Source organism: Pyrus communis, chromosome 13, assembly GCF_041283825.1.
Source record: "Pyrus communis isolate YQ-2024b chromosome 13, ASM4128382v1, whole genome shotgun sequence".
Taxonomy (NCBI): Eukaryota; Viridiplantae; Streptophyta; class Magnoliopsida; order Rosales; family Rosaceae; genus Pyrus; species Pyrus communis.
This window is the reverse complement of record NC_142577.1, coordinates 13,922,577-13,945,228: the sequence shown is the minus strand read 5'-3', so window position 1 is coordinate 13,945,228 and position 22,652 is coordinate 13,922,577. Positions and strand designations below refer to the sequence as shown.

Genomic DNA, 22,652 nt, shown 5'->3' with positions numbered 1-22,652 from the left:
TTTCCTTTGCAAATGTTGGATGCATTGACACGTACGGAGCACCAATCAACAAAATCTAACTGAAGTTATTTACCATAGTACTCTAGATTGACGATATCCGGAAGAAAAAATGGTCATTCATCCCTATAATCTACATAGCAGTATTACAATGTTCTAGCTTTCGGTTACCGGCCGGCTCCGGCAAGTCTCTCATATGAGTTATCGAATGAAACTTTCCACGCGTGATCCTTGCGCAATCCTAAGACCCCGCGCGGCACTTATATTAGCGTCTTTTCCTGGTAATTTCCCTTTTGGTAATCGAGTGGTCGTCGCAGCATCTCTATCTACAACTACTCCACTTGATGACAATGAAAGCTATACGGCCGGGATAGACTATTATTTTTCCACTGACATCCAGCCTGCATTTGCAGGCAAGACAACGGCTACTCGGTGGTTGGTCTTCATCAATGTTTTTTCTTCTTCTCCTAGTACCCTAAAATTTCCACAAGACTAGTTCTGGTTATGCACAAGGGATGGGCACGGTGCGGTTCCACCTAAATTGGAATCGGAACCGGAAAATACCAACTGTTCGATTCAGTGCAATTTCGCTTAAATTTATTATTAGAACCGTACAGTTCAATTTATACCGGTTTCGATTCGGGTTCTTGCCGGTTTACGGTTTTGAATATATGAAATTATTTAAACACCAAATCATCATGCATTCAAATACGTCTTCTAAAACAATTATATAAAGTTGCATACAACACAAATCCTTTTTAATGCAAATGTCTTTGGTAGTGGCACCAAGTCAACAAAAAGAGACAATTAAAAGAAATATGCATTGGTCGGTCAGCAAACAAAAAAGAACTTAAGCAACATCGGTCTCCTGATAGTGGTTCCCTGATATTGGCAGTAGTAGCAACAGTAGCAAGCAAAAACATTTTAGGATGGGTGAGCCCTAATTGGGATGGATTCACTGCTTTGCAACTTGGTGAAACTAATTTTTCAACCTATTAAACCATGACACGTGTATATATATAATTTATTTATTTATGTATTAGTAAAACGGTTTGGTTCGGTTCGGATCGGTTCTTGTTCCTTGGAAACAGGAACAGGTTTGAACTAGTTTGGTTCGATTTTTGACTCAAAGAGGATTTTTCCGATCAACGCAGTTCTTTTCGGTATTTTCCATATAGGTCGATGCAGTTTTATGGTTTGGCAGTTTTTATGCCTACCCCTACTACCAAGTCTTCTGGGATATTATAGATTATCATATATCATCACTAGATGGACGAAATAAATGAAAAATGTTTGAAGTGTTTCTGCTTAATTAACGAATAACTAAACTGGCCAGTTTTTTTTGGGAATATCGACACTCCAAAAATCTTATTATGCACTCCTCAAAATGTGTTTTTCTTTCTAAATATATAAAGTTTGGAGTACAAAATAAGAATTTTGGAGTGCCAATAACAATTCTCTTTTTATATCCTTTTCTTTTTGGTAGAAAAAGAAAAGAACAGTTTTATGAATCTTTTTACATGATGGTATTTTGACACTACAACGTAGTGTTATAATTTTACTCAAATTATAAATATGTACATATAATACGAACTATATTTTGTCTAGGGATGGCAAAGGTTCGGTTTGGGGATGGAAATGTCATATCTATTCCTATAACCACGAAAATTAACCATATTCATAACCGCAAATTAACCATCGGGGATTATCCATAACCATACCCACGGGTAACAGATTTCTCATCGGTTAATGGTTATATCCATTTTCGTCAATGCAAAATAATTATTCGTTCAACGGACACATTAGAATTTAATGGATTCTAATTCCGTCATTAAATATCCACATTCAAATCTTAAAAAACATAACAATATTTTCTTCAGATGTTCATTATAAGCCAAATATGAAAGCAAATTAAGGCAAATTTGTCCTGAGAAAAAAAAAAAAAAAGGATGACAAAAGCAAATATAACAGCCACTAAGGGAGAAAGACAAAACAAATTATTAAATCATTTAAATACTTGAGAATATTATATTCAGATTGGATTTGAGGACGGATACGGATTGGGGATCCCTATAACCATATCCAAACTCCTAATTGAATAATATTAACGATTTTTTTCCATATCCAAAAAATATCCAAATTTTCATCCTTAAATTTGCGCCATTCGAACAGTTATGAAGTTCAATGGGGTTGAATTATTATCCCTCATTTTATCCCCTCATACTATAATATGTGAAATGGTAACATCACGTGGCAGGGTGTTCCCGGCACACAAAATTTCTCATCCTTTTGCAACAAACCAATAGCGGAAAAAAAATTAATTACATATACGTGATAAAACGTGGTGTTGGTATACCATGGTTCCATCCCATGATGAAGGATGGTTTGGAATCTCTAGAATTCTATAGAGAACTAATGATTCGTTGAAGAATACTACATTCAAAGGAATGTAATGGTTGGTTCATTCGCCTTATACATTGGAATTACAAATAAGATTAATCAAAACATGAGAACACTATGTGGTGCATGAATATATGAAGTTCCAAGGCCAATGCATTGGATGGTGCATGAATGTTTCGACTTCCAATGATAGTGGTGGAGTTAATTCTTTGACTCAGTAGGATGTTTCATGTATGCATATAAATAGAAGTGGCATTTCACTATTGCTGATCATCCAAAAGCAAGCATACCACTCCTAGAGAGAGAGACAGAGAGAGAGTATTCTAAGAGTTGTTACACGCTAAGGTTGAGAGTGAGAGTGTCCCATCATAAATTGTGTGGGTGAGATTTAGTTAGAGAGTGTGTGTTATACTTTCTTGTATTCATCATGTCTTGTCTTCGGTTTGGTAAGATTGTTTTGGTTGTACCCATTATTTTGATTTAACGGAAGATTGATTGTTGCCCCGTGGATAGGCATAAATTGCCGAACCACGTAAATCCTTGGTGTTTATCTTTCTAATTTACTTTGTGATTTTCTCTATCCAATAGTACTGTCAATCCTAACATGCGGATCACCTCCTACCCCATGCAAATAACATATCTTCACCGTTATAATTGGAACCACTTAATTTCTTAATCTTCAATCAAAGATCATCCCTAAAAAAAATCATTTCAATATAGATGGTTTATGCATTCAAGTATGGAACAAATCGACAGTATGAGACCAAGTAACATATTTATGATGAATTCTTTCACTTTTTTTTTTTTAATACATTTAGATGACTCAATGATAAAAGTCTAGCAAATGCTAATTGGTTATAACATTAGCATTAGACCAAGTAACATATTAAAAATGCTTATAACATTTTAAATCTCTCCATAAGTGCTAATTGATTTTAGAATGTATGTTTATGTTCTAACATATCATCAGACCAACAATTATACAGTCTAACATGCTCTCACGTCATGAATGTGTAGTCTAAATTAAGAGTTCATCATAAACAGGTACTATTTACTATGAATAGGGTGAGCAAATACAAAAGATTTTTTTTATTTATTTAATGAAGGTGAAAAGGAACAAAATTATTTGTACAATCTTGTACACAGTAATATAAGCAAAACTCACTAATGTGTTCCACACGTCGTATTACTACATTTTATGTACAAGGTCTATGTGGCGCGCATGCTGAGTAACTATGAGCTAACTACATCATTCTTGTGAAAACAGGCATGCCAACTTACAACTGAATTTGATCAGGCAAGTAGAATATATATTGTGATGATGTCAAATGCACTGTTGACTTACGTACTCGAGCAGAGGAAGTAACACATCTTGCCTTGGGTTCTAGAACTTGAAGACTAGGTTGCCTAGATCATTGCAAAATTTAGGATCTCATGCACTATGTTCAGCTGCATCGACTATACATATTCGTGAGATATAGGTGTGCCAAATCGATGTCAGGTGATAGGAGCATATTCATGCAACTTAATTAGCTTGTTCTCGTGCATTTATGTTGTGTTTCCTTAGTTATTTTAGTGTTTAAAGTCACTTTTGTGTATTTTCAGATTATAAGGCCAAAGTGTGCAAGAAGATGCAAATTGGAGTCTTTTGGAGCAAAAGAGGAATGAATGAGTTGAAGACTTGAAGAAACGATGAATTCCTACTCCAACGATGAATTCCTACCAAAACGAGGATTCCTACTCAAACAAGGATTCCTACTTGAAGTAGGAAAGTTAACCCTAGGTTTCCCGTTTTGGTAACCTTTCCTAAACTTAAACGTCCGTATTTTCTAGCCACTTTGAAGGCCTTGTAGGCACTTTAGGACACAAAACCAAGGCCCTAGCCCATTTACACAACCTTGCCATGCCCTTTCCCTTTCTCCCCTTCCCTTGCCGTGCAAGGGGGGGCATTTTTGTCCAAAGTTATGCACTTAAACCCTATTTCCCTTCCTAAACTAAACCCTAGCCGCACCTTGCAGCCACTCCCCTTTTAATTTCTGATTTAATTTCCTAATTATAGCAGCCTTTGATTTAATTTTAGTTAATAAAAATAAGCTAGGGTTTTATTTTCTAAAAACCTAATTAAACAAAAGCTTAGCCGCACCCTAGGGGAATTATTCATTCTATTCAATTTTCAGCCATATTCCCTTCCTTTGCCGCAGCCACCATCCCCTTTCCCCTTCAATTTGCCATTTTTCCATCAATTCCAGCACCCCCCATCTCTGCCGCAGCACCACCATCCTTTCCCCCCACCATTCCACACCTCCATACACATCCCACACCCCTTGCCGCAACCCTTCACCTCCCTAAATCCATTCCCAACCCAAAATAACATCCAAAAATCACCCACACCATCTCTGCCGCAGCAAGGAGAAGAAGAGAGAGGAGCTTGAAACATGCAGAAATTCAAAGTGGATTCTTTGGGCTTTTTAGGTGTAATCAATCTTGTGTTCTTTATGTTTAATTTCAATTTTGTTTCTCTTTCTGTGAACATGAGAGGCTAAACCCCTAGTTAGCTAGGGGGTGATTCGAAACCATGTTTATGCTTGCAATATGAATTGATTACCTTTGGTTGGAATTTCATGAATTGTGAATTCAATTTGTTTAACTGCTTGATTGATAACTTATTTGTGTATGTTTATTGAGAGTGCACGCTTAGTTTTCATGCATGAATATGACGCTAGAATATAAGTGAGTTCACCTAATAGTTATGAACTTATATTCACAAGTAGTGGAGGTTGCTTATAAACAATCGCGTTAAATGAATTCTTGGCACTAGTTTCATGCTCATCATAGTAACGAATGCCTCGTCAACACTTATAGTTTTCATGTTGCTTAATGATCTTTGATTGTATCTTTATTGTGCTTTTCACGTAAATGACTTTTGGAGAATGTTTTGAATTGCGTATGCGCTGTCCCATCCAATTCATTAACTTAAGGAGAACTTGAAGGTTAATTTAAGCGAACCTAATTAACCCGGGGTGTTGAGTTTCATGATTCATCGAAAGACCAACTGAAAATCATCTTATATGCAAGTCTGACATGTGTGGAGAAGAACCTTCTAGCTAGCATTCCATCCATATTTTCATCAAATTCGTATTTACATTCTGTTTGAATTACAATCTGTGCATTTTGTTTAATTTCGTCAAAAATCAAATCCCCCTTTACTTTAGTGTTCAATTTAGTTAGAAAGTGTCTTAGTTTGTGTTTCTAAGTGTTTTGATTCAAGTTATAACCCAAATTCGTCCAAATTAGGTTAGGTGCTTTGAACTGCCCAGAAAGTGTTTTTAAGGCAGTTTTGAGTGTTTTGGGTGCTGTTTGAGTCTTTTGGTTTGTTTCAGTGTTTTAAGTGTTTAGTTTTGCATTCTTTGAGTCTAGTTTAGTGTTTTAAACTTTATTTTACGTTTTTGAGTCAGTTTCCAAGTGATTTTGCAATCCCTCCTAATCCCCGGTTTAGAACGATCTCTACTTATATATATACTACAATTGTCAAAATAGGGTTTTAATTTGTGTGTTTATTTAGTTCGCATCATCAGGCTGTAGGGACACAGGTACTCAAAGGAGGTGAGCATCTTTATGGTGAACGTGGTTCCACCGTCTAAATGCCGAACTGCAAAATGCACTTGAGAATAACCAATTATAGAACACTCTACTCCGTTGGAAGCTAATGAAATAAGGTCTTTCGGTGAATAAGTTAAAAACTCTTCTCCGGCCAAGACTTGGATAGATAATTGGATAGATAACCAACTTACTAGAACTATTGTTGTTAGTACAAACTAAAGATGCTCATTGATTACTTTATTCTACGGATCTAATATTGTTGGTCCAAACTGAAGATGTCGCCGGTTGTTAACACAATGTTATCCAAACTAAAGATGTGTTGACGGGAGGGTCAAGATAATTAGTGTTTTTCTCAAGAAGTGTGAGAAGAGTTTCACGCAGAGCGAGGGATTTCTCATAGAGCGTTTGAGTTGTTTGTTGAGTTAAAGGGACCTTCAATGTTGCAGAGCCTCTTCCATTTAAAGGCAAGACTTCCATGATAAACAAGTTTGATGAGGTAGAGTCCTAATAGGACTGTGTTTGCTCAACATTTGCTTGAATATTCCTTTTATCCCCTCTTAGTCAAAACTTCATTTTCATCTAGTCTCGGTCTCCTTGATTGTCAATAGTACTCTGAATCTAGTCTCATTATGAGATTCATCCATCTTTATCTGATCATGTATGCATTTTGATCCCTGGGATAATCCATATTTATTCATGGTTTATTCTAATCCTTGGCAGTTACATGTGTGTAGGACTCGACCGAGCCACCCTTATACTTAATCTTTTTCATAATCCTACTTTCATGAGGACTCAGTCAAACAGATGTTTTCATATGCCAAAATCCTACTGGTCTGATGGATATTTACTGGGCTGAGAACTATGGTCCTTAGGTTAATCCATCTTGGCCCAAACAAATGTATAAAACATATAGTTGATCGAGTGAAATGTTTGACAAATGCTTTCTACACATTTTGACACACGTTTTTTTAAGTCTATTCTGTAATGTATTATAACGACCAGAACAATTTATCTTTTCGATCTTCCCTCAAAAATCATGTCTGTCAAAAATCACTCAAATTTGAAACCATATGAATGTAAGAGTAAATTTAGTTTTTTATGTAAAACCATATTTATTCATTTTCCCCATTACAAATTTATGTTTTAATGGTTTTAGATTTGTCTAACTGTTTGCAAGAATGATCTATGAATGATATACTAAAATATAGATGGTTCAGATCGTTGTAAATACATTACGAAGTGGGCTCTACAAAATGAGTTATTATATCCTAATATAAATGGTTCGGATCGTTGAAATACATTACGAAGTAAATCCTACAAAATGGGTATCAATGACAAACCCCAACCGAGATCAGGGCATGCTGGCCGTCACGTGGAAGTGACGTAGCCAAGTGCACAGTGCGGAAGCTAAAGGAAGTAATAAAAAAATACGAATAATTTAAAAACTAGCATACATAATGTGATAAGATAAGTGCTAGCGTAAGTGAGACTGAATTCAGAGCATAAGGACTACAGCAATCCAAAGAAAATGATACGACAATAGTACACCCGAAGGTGACCCTACACTGGTGAGTGTCTGTCAGAAATGCCGTGACGCCCTCTGGGAAAACCACCGAACCCGCTACTACTAGAACCTGGAGGGGCGCAAAACAAAAGCGTGAGTGGGCAAAAATATAAAGCTTTTCAAAATCATTTAGCAAAGTAAGTTCTAACTCCTCGCCGTAAAACCTGTATACCTCCCAGAAAATAAACATATATACGTATGTATAAATATGCCAATCATGCTCAAGAATATGCCATGTCAAAGCCTCATAATGAAATGCAGGTGCTCAGGTATCAATCACGTCAATAGCATATAATCTGGCAGCCGGAGTCCCCTAAGTGACCTGTACGGCTGAATCTAGAGCTCAAATCTCAAACTCAATCACTAAACCTGCCCACGAGTCGGAACCACCTATAGTGGTCTGTACGACAGGCCTGGGTGTAATACATATAAACGCTCTAGTGCTACGATCACGTGAAGACTGTGCGAATAATCGCGGGTCACCTACGAGTCGGAACCACCTATAGTGGTCTGTACGACAGGACTGTGCACCTAACTTGGATCCAAGCTGAGCGTGTGGTGCGGGAGGTGAACAACACGTGAAGGACTGTGCCCTACTCTGGGCAGGAGCACTAACACCGGGGGTGCAGGTTATGAGCTCTCTAAGCATCTCGAATCACCATTTAATGCAAAGGTTAAATAACGCTTACCTGGCACTTACCTATGCCTCCACAGCACCAACATATATATATATATATGACATATGAATGAATATATAAATCAACGGATATGCCACTAATCATGCATATCAACCAATAATTTAAAGGAAATGGCATAACTAATAAACATTTCTATAAAGTTCTGGGAATTATAAGTATATAGGTATATACGGAAAACAAAAGCCCACTCACTGGTATGTGGAAGGGTCGTAGCCCCCCTGCCTCGCGTGAGCACGCTCGTCCTCGGGATACGTGTCACCTATATGCGAAAATACTATAAAAACGTTAATTTTAAAGTACATAACCTTCCGTTCAAAATAACTTCTCATACATTGCTCAAAATGGACAATTGAATATACCAACGTGCTCTACACAACCTCAGGATCACAACCATATTTTTAGAAAAATTTTCCTCCGCCGCACGCGCCGGCCACGCGCAGGCATGTGTGGCGCACACGGACGGCGTCAACTGACGCCGTTAGGAATATTCCGTCAAAACTGACAGATTCCGTTAACGGCATCAGGAATATTCCGTCAGAACCCTGACGAAATATTCCGTCACCTTCTCCGGCGAGACTCCGGCGCCGTCGCCGGCACCGTCGCCGGAAAACCTGCAACTTGGGTTTTCTCGCTCATTTTTCCACCATTTTTCACGTTTCTTGCACCAAATTAAACCTTAGAACGAGTAGAACACGTCCAAACAAGTTTTAAGGCCTAAAAACTTCTAAATCATACCTGTCACTAACCTCCAAAACCGGCCAAGTTTGAATAGGGCAATCCCGACGTCCAAAATCGTCCAACGAAGCACTCCGAGGTTCCTGGGAACCTCACTAAGACATCTATGTGCTTCAAAAGTCCAAAAACATGCTAAAATAAGTTTGCATGAATAGTGCTCAAATCGGAGTTCGTGAAATCAACGTGAAAACGACTGGTTTCTCACCTGAAAATGATATGATCGTGCTCCCCTCGACCTCACGATCACGACTGTGCCCCTGGTTTCCTCGATCTGTGGTGATTTAGTGTAGTTGTGTGTGTGTCCGTACCAGTTCAAGGGAAGAGGAAGGAGGAAAGGAACTCGGGAGAGAGAGAGAGACAGGGAAAAGACAGAGGGAAAAGGGAAAGTGATAGTGTGTGTGTGTGTGGTCCAACACTGGCCAACACCACACAAAACAACCAATAACAAAACGTAACAAACTAGGGGTAAAAGGGTCATTTCACATGTACGTTTCGATAGTTTCGGGACAGGATGTCACAATCAAAATGTGGGTCAAGAGTATATGTCCCATATCCTAACCCATGTGTGTGTATATATATGTAGTCCTCTTCCGTACGTTGAAGGATCCCTCAATTAATTAATTAATTTATTTATTTTTTAACATACACATTGTGATACTCATTTTATAACATTTTTAAATGATCCAAATCATTTATATTTTAGTTCATCATTCATAAATCATTGCTTACAAAAAATTAGATAACTCCAAAATTATTAAGACATCCATTTGTAGTGAAGAAAATGAACGAATACGATTTTTCAAAGAAAAACTATTATATTTAATATTTAATCCAACTGACAAATAATTTTGGATTTGAATGATTTTTGTTAGAGATAATTTTTAAAGAAAAACCTAAACGATAAACAGCTGAATCGCTGAAATAAAATATAGAATGAGGCTTACAAAAACCTCTTCAAATAAGCTTATTTGAGGAATCCCTGAACCGAAGGAGACTGACGTTCGAGTGCTCAAACCTCTCTCCCTACCTCGTTTGTAGCAGAAGATGTAGATGGCAGGACACATTTTTCTTGCAGCAGGCTCATCTCGTCATGTGAAACCCTAATTTATAAAAGTCACGTAGATATGGATGCTTTGGCTAGCATTGCGTACACTTGACAATTAATGAGACGAAGACAATGTGTTAAAATTAAAGAAGAAAGAGTAAACAAAATGTATGATAGGGAGAATAGTATTTTAAACTACATTTTATAAACTAAATGATTTAGTTGTTAATGATTAAATTATTATTTAAGTGTTTATTAATGTGCTTATTTTTTATTAGTTATACATCATTTAATTTGCAAATTTAATTTAAAATTTTGATCTCTCTAATATTATCCAAACTCAAATGGATACTCAAGGACAGAGAGCATTATCAATCTTCTCTTTTGAATTTTTCTGCGTACATTTAAATTGTTTGTTTTAGGTCATTTCTTAAAAATTATATTTACAAAAAAAAAAATGTAGCAAAATTTAAAATCACCTAGTCCTCTAACTTGTTATTCAATAATATATGAATTCATGTTCTTTAGTTAAACAATAAAATCATGACAACATTAATCAAACAATTAAATATTGTTTTTATTTTGTTGAATTTTGTTACTGAATATATTGATCATAAAATGGTAACATAGAAACTAAATAGTTCTAATCATCAAGTAATATTACATGATTGTACCCATAAAGAAGAACGTTAAAACATAGCAAAAAATAGTTAAAAGGAAGATTGCTAATATCTCCCGTAAGGATGAGATAAGCAATGGGCACTAGTAGAAAAACATGTTTGCGTGACCGAATTTTGCGCGACGCATAACATTTCGTTGCGCAAAGTATGTTTGCGCGACCAAAAACACAAAACGTCGCGCAAAAGGACTTTGCGCGACGAAACTTTGCGCAACAAAGAGTGGCGTCGTGCAAAACAGCTTTACACGATGCATTAGCTCCTGCGCCGCGCAAAGGTATTTTGCGCAACGTTAGCCTTAGTCGCGCAAAGTTCCGTCGCGCAAATGCCTTTTGCGCGACGTTTTATGCGTCGCGCAAGATCTTGGCACCAAACAAAGAATACTTTACCCTTTTTTTGCCAACTTTGCGTGACGTAGGCTTAAGGAGTGTACCTGTAAAAAAATCATCAAAATCGAAGTTAAAATAACCATTAAATTGTGATTTTTGGTTATAACTGATGAAATTTTTTGTCCCGTTACTTGACCTCTGAATGTTTTTTTTTTTGCGATTTTTTGCGTATGCGATCTCAAAGTATATACAAACAAGTTTGACGGTTGAATCATTGAATCTAATTTCGTACCCCCATCAAATTCAATGGTATATGTATTTAGTAAGTAGATTTTAATTTATATATTTTGTACTACGTCGCGCAAAGTCCCTTTTTATTAATTTTTTTGTTTTTTTGCCCTTTTCCTTTTCTTTTAGGGTTCTTGCATTGCCTTTTTCTTTTGAGGTATCCACTTGTGTAAATATTTTAAATTGACGATCAAATCAGTTCATTATATTCATATAGGGTTAAAGAGTGTAGCTGTAAAAAATCATCAAAATCGGAGTTAAAATAACCGTTAAATCGTGATTTTTCGTTTATAACCGTCGAAAAGTTTTGTCCCATTATTTGATCTCTACAAGTTTTTTTTTTTTGCGATTTTTGGCGTATGCGATCTCAAAGCATATACAAACAAGTTTGACGGTTGGATCGTTGAAATTAGTTTCATACAATGCGTATCCCGTCAAAACATTAGATTCACTAACACTTGGAGTATATTTATGCTTTCATCAAGTATAACATAAGATTTTGTGGTATCCACTTGTGTAAATATTTGAAATCGACGATCAAATGAGTTTCTTGCATTCATACAAGATCAAGGAGTGTAGTTGTAAAAAATCATCAAAATCGGAGTTAATATAACCGTTAAATCGTGATTTTTCGTTTATAGCCGTCGAAAAGGTTTGTCCCGTTGTTTGATCTTTGCACGTTTGTTTTTTACAATTTTTGGCGTATGCAATCTCAAAGCATATACGAACAAGTTTGATGGTTGGATCGTTGAAACTAGTTTCGTACAATGCGTATCCCATCAAAACATTAGATTCACTAACACTTAGAGTTTATTTATACCTCCAAATAGTATAATATACTATTTGGTGGTATCCACTTGTGTAAATGTTTTAAATTGACGATCGAATCTGTTCATTGTATTCATATAGGGTTAAACAGTATAGCTGTAAAAAATCATCAAAATCAGAGTTAATATAACCGTTAAATCGTGATTTTTCGTTTATAGCCGTCGAAAAGGTTTGTCCCGTTACTTAATCTGTGCATGTTTGTTTTTTGCGATTTTTGACGTATAAGATCTCCAAGTATATACAAACAAGTTTGACGGTTGGATCGTTGAAATTAGTTTCGTACAATGCATTTCCTATCAAATTCAATGGTATATGTATTTACAATGTAAATTTTAATTTATTTATTTTGTACTTATAAGCAAAACGGGTTTTTTTTTTTAAAAAAAAAAAAAAAAAGACTTTGCGCGACGTATCTACAACTGCGTCTCGCAAAATAGGTTTGCGCGACATAAATGTACCTACGTCACGCAAAGTCCCTTTTTTTTTTTTTTTTGGTTTTGGCCTTTTGCTTTTCTTTTGGGGTTCTTGCATTACCTTTTTCTTTTGTGGTATCCACTTGTGTAAATGTTTCAAATTGACGATCGAATCAGTTCATTGTATTCATATAGGGTTAAACAATGTAGCTGTAAAAAATCATCAAAATCGGAGATAATATAACCGTTAAATCGTGATTTTTCGTTTATAACCGTCGAAAAGTTTTGTCCCATTATTTGATCTCTACAAGTTTTTTTTGCCTTTTTCTTTTCTGGTATCCACTTGTGTAAATGTTTTAAATTGACGATCGAATCAATTCATTGTTTTCATATATGTATTTACTGAGTAGATTTTAATTTATTTATTTTGTACTTATAAGCAAAACGGGTACAAATAAAACAAAGCATGTTCATTGATCTCCGAGAAATTACAAGTTCCAAAAAAAAAAAAAAAAAAAAAAAAGAGAAAGATGGAGCCTTCATAAAGGTTGTTTACGTGAAGCCCCACTACGTGGCAAAACTCTAGGAGCGAGAGGCATCGGAGCGGGAGACATCGAAGATAGATCATTCGAGGCCTCAATACTTGGTGGAACGCTAGATGACGCAGGAAAAAGGTGCCTCTGGAAGAAAGCCGCAAGCCTTTGTCCTATGCAGTGGGAGAAATGGGCAGAAATTCCAGATTGGACGAAGGATTTGGTGCGAGACAAGTTGTCGATTAGTATATTAATTTTTAACCTTTAACTACTTGGTTCTGCATAAAAATATTGTTCTTCTTGATGTTCTGTATATTCATTTTGACTCACTGGATTACTTAGGTATGTATCGAATCTAGTAATGAAATTAAATCATCCAACTCTTGTATCTCGTTATTTAATTCATTTTGATCTATTTCATCAATTTTTAAATTACCTCTTCTGTTTCTTTTTCAAATTCATAAGCTAATCTTATCGATTCTTGTTTATTATAATCTTGTACTTTATGCCATGTCTGAGTTGCTTGTTCATGAATGTCATTGGGTTCATAAATTATTTTTCCGATTCTTGCATTCTTTTCTTCATCTAAATAAACAAATTCGGATTCAATATCATTTTTTTAGTTTTGTTTACAAATATTAAAAACCAAAATATATTATCTTAATATTATTATATTTCTTACTATTATTTTATTGTTTTTCATATTCGTAGGTAATTTTCGATCTTGATGATATATTTCCCGAGGTCAAGGCCTACTTAGATGAGACCTTAGCAATCCGGTACAAACATTGGAAGAACTATCTTCACACGCATTTTAAGCTATGGGATACTCCGGAGATTGCTCGCCTACATGGTTGCCCAAGCGAGTTGAAGGACCGGCCAGAGGATTGGGAATGGCTTTGCAAACATTTTACGGACCCAAAATTTGTGGTATGTACATAATATTTGAATAATAATTTATTATTGTTTTAGTTATTTTTTAAAGCTTTTTTTTATTAATTTATTTCAAATAGTCGCATTAACATGTATATTGTGTGTTTAACAGAAGAAATCTGTTGCTGGCAAGATAGCTCGGGAGTCAAAGACACTTCTCCACCATTCTGGTTCGAAGCCCTTTTCATATAGGCTTCAGACACGACGTCAAGTAAAAGTATATTAATTTAGAAATTTTATACAATTTATTTATTATTATTGATTAATAAAATTTTCTTAATGTTTTTTTTTTCTTTCTTCAGGAGGGTTCTAAGTTCCCAGAGATCGACATGTTCGAGGACGTTTACGTTCGACCTGGAGATGAGACCGCTGGGCAGCTTCATGTAAGTATATGTAATTGTTATTATTCTTATATGTATGAATCGTTCAAATATTATTTATATATATGTTTTTTCTTTATTATTACAGGCTCTTATGGTGGAAAAGAGCACTACTGTTCTCCAAGAAGCAACATCGCAACTTCCCCCGGAGGCCCCAATTGAGGACGTCACAGTACCTGATGATGCAGGTTTTCAAATTTTGACTGATGTCCTAGATCAGAACTTCGGTCGTCGTCACGGCAAGGTTGTTCGGTGCATGGGGAAAGCACGACTTCGTGAGACTGGTGCCTCTTCTTCCAGATCAAACACCACAGAGGTCGATTCATTGAAGGAGGAAGTGATAACCCTAAAGGGTCAGCTTGAGGTCCAGGGCGAGCAGATGAGGGCCCAGGGTGAGCAGATGAAGGAGCAGATAAGGGCCCAGGGCGAGCAGCTGCATACTTATGACGGACAAATGAGAGATCTTATACGAGCCATACAGATGACCGGCCTCCAAATCTCACTACCAATACCTGATCTTGCTACACCTTCAACCTCCGAGCCACTCACCCTGCCGATACCCAGTAGCCACTTCACCTAGAAGATTACTTGTAGTTTTTTCTTTTTTATTTGGACATCTTGTATGTACATTTTCATATATTGTATAATTAAATACTTTTCTTTGGTTAATTAATTATTATTTAGAATTTAATTACAATATTATTAAAAATTAAGAAAGTAATATTTTTTACCAAAACCAAATTTCCACTTTGCGCGACATACAATACGTCGTGCAAAGCATGTTCCCAAGTTGCGCAAAGTATCTTTGCGCAACTTGGGAACATGCGTTGCGCAAAGACACTTTGAGCAACTATAGTCTACGTCGCGCAAGGATCTTGAGTGACGTAGGTTGGGTCGCGCAAAATACGTCGCGCAAGATCCTGAGTGACGTAGGTTGAGTCGCGCAAAATACGTCGCGCAAGGATCTTGGGTGACGTAGGTTGAGTCGCGCAAAATACGTCGCGCAAAGACACTTTGCGCGACGAAGCCTTTACATGCGTCGTTACGCGACGGATGTTGAGTCGTGCAAAATACGTCGCGCAAAGTGTCTTTGCGCGACGATGGGGTTACTTGCGTCGCGCAAAGCCTTCTGTCACTGCCTTGCCGCGACGGTTTGTGCGCGACGAAGGTTCGTTGGGCAAAGTTTTGCGCGACGTTTTTTAACTTTGCGCGACGAAGGATCTGCGTTGCGCAAAGTGTTTTTTGTACTAGTGGGGGAAATTTGAACTCATATGACCTTATTTTACACTCAATTTAAACTTTTAATGCAAATTATCTTTTTTACTTTTATTACATAATTACCATCAATTATAAGATTAAATTAACAATAAAACTAAAATTTATCAGTAAACTCACACCCAATAATCAAACTCTACCATCATGCAATCTTATCATACGTTCATTCTAACATGTACTCAAAGTCCTAGGAGCGTATATATCAATTTAAGCAACGTTGAGGGCTAAAGAATGTAGGCACTAATAATACTGTAGCCTCTTGAAGGTGATTGAAAATGCTTTGATAGATACGTTGAGATTTTCTTTTATTTTTTTTATTTTTTGAAAATATTTATCAATTTTTTTTTTGTCTATTTATATTTGGGGATAGGCCTCCAACTATATCTTGCTTTGAACGCTAACACTATAAAGAAATAATTTACTTTCCGCTGCTTCCACTTTATATTTTCATAATAGATCCTTAGAAATATTGCAACAATCCTTTCATAGGGACTAAGAAACTGTTCCAAATTGGTGATCATTTCGTGTCAAGGTCCATTCCTAATGATATCTACAATGTTCAAGCACTTCAAGAAATTTCATTACATTCGAATAAAATTTTCGGTCCCATCAGTGAAAATATTGGGAAGCTTTCCAATTTAAAGCTCATGCCCATCCTTTACCTTTGATGAATTACACGGACATTATTAAATTAAATTTGGGATTCAACCATTTCAGAGATAACATCTCGGCCCTTGATTTCTCTAAACTTTACTGAACTAAATAAACTGGATTTTATGAATAATCACTTCTATGGTCTCTTGCTAATAAGCCTTTACCCATGCAAATCCCTCAAAGCATTTCCACTGACTACAAACAATCTCGACTGACTGCATTTGAGGGGAACCAAGAACTTTATGAACCCCAACTTCCAAACAAATGCCAATAGATAAATACAAGTAATGACAAATATGCAGCAAAAGAAGAATTAAGCACGAGACAAATATATGAGAGATACTGCTCTATTTAATCCTTGAACGAGTTGTAAAAATACTGATTTTATGTTTTTATTTTCTAAATGGGTATAAAGATAAATTTATATTGAATTGGGTTTGTTAGGGCAGTTTACGTAATAAATTTGGGTTTATTAGAATAAACTGAGTGTAGAAAAAAATTATATGGGTTCAAATAAAATTGGGTAAATTACACTTACCACCTCAAGTTTGGGGTCGATTTCAATTTCTTACAACATCTTTAAAACAATTCAATTTCATACCTCAGGTACTATTTTATTTCAATATAATACATCCGTTACATTTTATATCCATTGATCCGTTAAGAGCTGACGTGGCTACCAAATTTGTGCCACATGGCAAAAAAAAAAATTTAATTAAAAAAAAAAAAAAAACTGAAATCGCATAACCCCTCCCCACCCCTCTGCTCCCTCCCTCCCCTCCCAACCACCTCCCTCGCCTCCACTCTCTTCACCTCCCCTCTCATCCAAAAACTCACCCCACCCCCTTTCTCCCTTCTCTCATCTGCAACCCCACCCACCCTTCTCTTCTTTACAACTCGCACCCACCTTCTTCTTCTCTCTGCGACTCCAAAGCCTCCAATCCGCCTTCGTCGGCGCCCAGCACAGCCACCACCATGAGCTCTGCTCGGCACCCACTCACCTTTCTCCCCCATCTGAACCCTGCTCCCCTAACCTGCGCTCGTAGCTCCTCCTTTCACGACCCTACTAGGACATTCTCGATCAACACGGCCGAGTTGACTCGGACCTCCATGGAGGGGTGCTACACAAGGTGAGACAGGTAGGCGACCCGGTTCGGATCCGACACCACAGTAGCGCAATCGGACTCAGGGAGTGGGAACAGAACGAGAAGTGCAAGTGCCTTGTGAGTCAACTTGGACGATTCAAAATTGTGAGCTCAAGAAGAATTTCGCGAGAGTTTGGGGGGGCTGGGGTGGGGGGTGGGGGGTTGCGAGGGAGGTGGAGGTGGGGCTGGGGTGGGTTTTTGGATGAGAGCGGAGGTGAATAAAGTGGAGGAGAGAGAGGTGGTTGGGAGGCTTGGGAGGGAGAATAGGTGTGGGGAGGGGTTCTGCGTTTTCAATTTTTTTTTTTTATTATAAGAAGATTCAGGATTAAAAAATTATTTTTTTGCCACTTGGCATAAATGTGACAGATACGTCAGCTCTTAACGGGCAAATGGATCGAAAATGTAACGGATATATTATATTGAAATAAAATAGTACTTAAGGTATGAAATTTAAATGTTTTAAAGATATTGTAAGAAATTAAAATTGACCTCAAACTTAAGGTGGTAAAGTGTAATTAACCAATAAAATTTCTCTAACCAGCATGTAGACCTACCATATAGTATAATACTCTAGGAAATTGTTCAACAACTCTGATATTTATGACTCCACCTAATTTGGGATATTTGAAAAAATAACCAAAATTTAGACCATGAATAAAATAATAGCTACCCTTTTGAATTTATAATAATTATAACCAAATTTTGATATATCATTACTAATATACCCTTAATAACTAAAAACTAGCTTTTCTCTTCTTGTCTCTCTCTCTCTCTCTCTAAGGGCCTGTTTGGGATTGAGGTGATTAAAAAAAAAGCTACTATGAAAAAAAGCTATGAAAATTTTTGGTGTTTGGTAAACTTTGAAAAACAGCTTTGTTTCAAAGTTGAGGGTGAAAAAAAGCCCAAAATCAGCAGATGACAAGAAGCTGCAATTTGCAGCTTCCAAAAGCAGCTTATTTTCACCCACACACGGGTGAACAGTGTACTGAAATATGAATAACCCAAGCGTCGTCGTCGTCCACTGCGACTGCGCGCCCCGGCGTCATGGCTCCGCGGGGCTCGGCCGCCGCGACGGCTGGAATGCGTCGCCGTCATGTCGGAGGCTCCACCGGTTCCGGAAGCATCGACGGAGGAGGAGGCGGATCAGAGAGAGGCTCGAACACCAAGTCCTTCCTCGCCACAGCTCCTCTGTTCGCGCCACAGCAGATTCCAGCTCCGCCTTCCACAAAAGCTCTTATCCTAATCTTCGGACCTTCCGCCGCGAACCCCAGGACCTCCTTCTCGACGATCAAGCTCCGTTGACTTCTCTCCGACCACCGGAGCACTCCGTCGGAGAATAGAGCCACGGGTGTGACGACGCCGCTTATGAGGACCCGGTCGGAGAGTAGGGGTTGCGGGGGAGCAGACTCGGGTCCGGGTCGGTCCATGTTTGGATAGTGGTTCACGTCTTCCGGAGTGGTTGAGGGGTTCTGGTTTGGGGGCCTGAAAAGTCTGAAGTGGATTTTTATGTGCTGGTTGGCGGAGAAACGGGTTCGGTTGGACGAAGCGAACCGGGCTTAATGTGAAACCGAAATCGGTTGCAAATTAAAATTACCGAAAACCCAGAAAAAAAAACTGAAATTAGTTGCAAGCAAAGCATCGTTGAGCTTTTGCGGGTACCACAAAAGATGAAGAAAAGAGGCATTAGGCCCAAAGTTTATATCCGATTGTTGTGTACGATATGAACGAGTTGTGACTTGTCCTTGGATATGGTCGAGTAGAGTTGTCTAATAATGTGATATAAATTTTGACATTACGTCATGTTCGTTGGGTGTATTTTCCTTAATTAGGGAGTCCTTGTATCCAAATTTCGGAGTTGGATTCTCTTCACTTCAAATTTAGGAGTTGATAATATCATATAAATCGTTGCATCTCCCTTTTGTTTGCATCTCTTTTGTGCATAAATCATGCATTCTTTGCTGGTTGCTGGTTCATTAAATGAAAATTATCCTGAAAGATAGTCAGTAAAGCATGAAAACATTTTATAGTATATGAAATTAATAGCACATTTTATAGTATATAAATATTTTTCTTCTAAAAATAAAATATATTTAGTAATTCACTTTTCTTTGTTAAGAAAATTAAATTAATAGCACATCTAGTAATATACCCTTTTTGGTCATTTCACACAGTCACAGCTGTTTTACAAAAAAGTTTACCAAACACTATGATACTGCTTTTTTTTTCCAAAAGCACTTTTACAAAAAAGTTTACCAAACACTTTACTGGCTTTATTTCACAGCCGCTTATTCTCACAGCACAGCCACTTATTATCACAGCAGCTTTTTTTCAAAGCACAGCAATACCAAACCAAGCCTAAGTATACCGACCTCTCCCTCTCAAACCAGAACTGCTTTCTCGCTGATCAGAAATTTTCTTCTGGTTTTGGGTTTTCGGATTCTCTTGGCTTCTGTTTGGTTGGTGGGAAATGTAAGGAAATGAAAAATATATTTCAGTGGTTTTAATTGAAATTTGAATGCTTGTGTTTGCAAGCTCGGACCGTTGAAAAAATTCTGCTGAATATGATCCTGGTTGTTTTGTGGCTTACAATTTGATCCTGTTATTGTAATTCTGCTTAATTAAATTGGTTTTTGAAAAATATTTGCATGATCAAAACTGGGTTTGAACAAATGACTGATCTATCATAATCTCCTGAAAATCTGATTGCTTTCGTACCAATATATGGAACTTTTATCTAATTGATACATCATGTTTACATTATGTTGACAGCATCTTGGGCAATTTCAGCTCGCAATTCCAGTGAGTTAGTGGACATTCGAATGCTGAACTAAGTTTGCAGATTTTTTTTGTTGAGCAAACGATATTTACCTACGCTAAAGAGAGGGGGATAGGTTTGTAGATTTTGGAGGAGCTCTGTAAGAGTAGAACCTCTGGCGTGTAGTTCCTTTATATGAGGAAGTTTTTATTCATTAATAATATATTAATAATTTTATATTAACTTTTAATTATAATTATCATAAAATTAAAATGATGGCTATAATCTTATACAGGTCCAAATTTTGGTTATTTTTCTAAATTTCCCACCTAATTTTGGTTGTGTATAATTTCAGTTCATCTTCTGCTTGCTAATTAACCATCCAAATCAGTGGGGGCAATTTTGTTGATGGTGTTTGACATTTTTTTGTGTTGAATTGTCCGGGAGACGGGTCAAAGACCTATTTCTAACAACAACGATATTGTTTACAATTTGATAATTATATAATTATTACTTGCACAATCCATCAGATGTTGAGTTTTATCACAAAAGACTTCAGTATTAGAAAGAATAGGAATCAAATATTTAAAGTCTTCTATTTTCATCTTCCGCTTTGTGTGAACAAGTCTAGGACGCAAACCCCATCAAGTTATAAAAGAGTGGTTGAGCTGCTTCTCGAACAAGAACTACCACATTGCCTGCTTGTCTACTTATTGTCTGGAACATCTGCAAGCTTCCATATTGTTCTCAAAGTAATCTTTTACTTTTTCTACAAATTTATCGATTCGATCCTATTTGCTGGTGCCTTCGAAATTGTCATGGAAGAAAATAACTAAGAAGCCTACTAGGAAGTAGGGGCTTCCAGCCATATGTGCATCCGGGTCATATAATGCATACTCAAGCACCTAAACACAATTGTCTTTTAACATTTCTTCTAATGACAAGTTAGAGTGCGGACGTCTAATCCATTTTACAATTTGATCGTGTACATTAAAATTTTAATTGGTAATTTTATTTTCTAATTTTATAAAAGAAAAGATTTATGCATACTCTATTTCTCCTCGTGCATATTTTGTCATTTAATTATCTTATGATTTATTCAATCGAAGCAAACAAAAGAAAAAAGAAACATAAAAAAGTAGGAATGTGCATGAGGAAAAAAGAAGTGTATAGATATCACTACCCTTTAGAATTGATGAGTCTATAGCTTAAAATATACCTACAGGATTATCGAACTCTTAAACAATCCAATTACTAGAAAATGTCACACATACACACACAAAAATATGTAAATGTATATATATTGATGAAAAGGTAATTACTTTGGCCGTCACTTAATAATATGGTCTAGTGGTATTCCTCTTTCCTCTTTACTTATAAGTGAGAAATCTTAGGTTCAATTTTCGCCAAAGGCAAATTTGAATCACATTATCGCCAGCCTATTATAAGACTTAGCCCACTCCTCCACTTATAGATAATATCGTTTGTTAAAAAAAAAAAAAAAGTAATTACTTTGGCCTAAAGCTCCAAAAAGCTTGAATCTTACAAGGACATGGTTAACTTTAAAGTTTGTAACCTACTTTGAGTTGGAAAAGTTAGCAATCTAGTGTATTTGAAGTTAGCGTGTTTTGGTATTCTTTGTATTAGTGTTTTTAGTAGGATAAATTATGATTATTTTCTTATAATTTAGTAGGGTTTGCGATTGCTTTCTTGTTTGTTAAGATTTCAATTTTTATAAATACACCTTGTAATTTTAGTTGATAGAAATCTAGTCTAGCAATGTTCTTGGTAAATATATAGTGTTCTTATTTCTTTAGTCAATAAATATAGTCAAAATTTATAATTAATTTGTTCTTTTTCTCGTTATTTGATTTTTTCCAACACTATGGGCTCGCTATTTCAAAACAACTGCACCAAGAACACTGAAATATTACTAATCAACTGCACCGACAACACTGAAATTTCTAAGAAAACTTGCATCCCTTGCTTCATATTCAAACTATGGATTTATAGTGATTGGTTGACAAAGTCCTCCCCAAATCCCCACAAAAGTATCTTTGTATATAATTCAACTTCCAAGCTTCGCTTCAAATGAAAGCAAGGGATATATCATATATATATATATATATATATATATATATACACACATATATATAGAATGTACAAGAATTTCAAGGTTTTCTGCTTTTGGTAAGAATATCTTTAATTGCTTTTGAAAAAATTAAAGTATCTGTGTTCTTTTAATAATTCATACCAGCAATGTAGACACATGAATACAGATAAGGCACAAGATGTCAAAAATAAGATAGAATCAAAGCCCTATTACTTTCTCAGGATGCGTCGAATGTAATCTTTATAAGTTACCGTTGCTTTCCTTTTGTCAAAAGCCAACGGCATATAAGA

At 36.5% G+C, this 22,652-nt stretch overlaps 1 protein-coding gene across 1 annotated transcript; it reads left to right on the top strand.

The window, feature by feature from the left end:
- Positions 1-205: 205 nt before the first annotated feature.
- LOC148691812 (uncharacterized) lies at positions 206-15,000 on the top strand. Its single transcript, XM_088683419.1, has 6 exons — positions 206-410; positions 13,233-13,347; positions 13,818-14,037; positions 14,153-14,251; positions 14,343-14,423; positions 14,509-15,000. Exons 1-6 carry the CDS (start codon positions 206-208, stop codon positions 14,998-15,000), a joined length of 1,212 nt encoding a protein of 403 aa, XP_088539545.1.
- Positions 15,001-22,652: the final 7,652 nt, after the last annotated feature.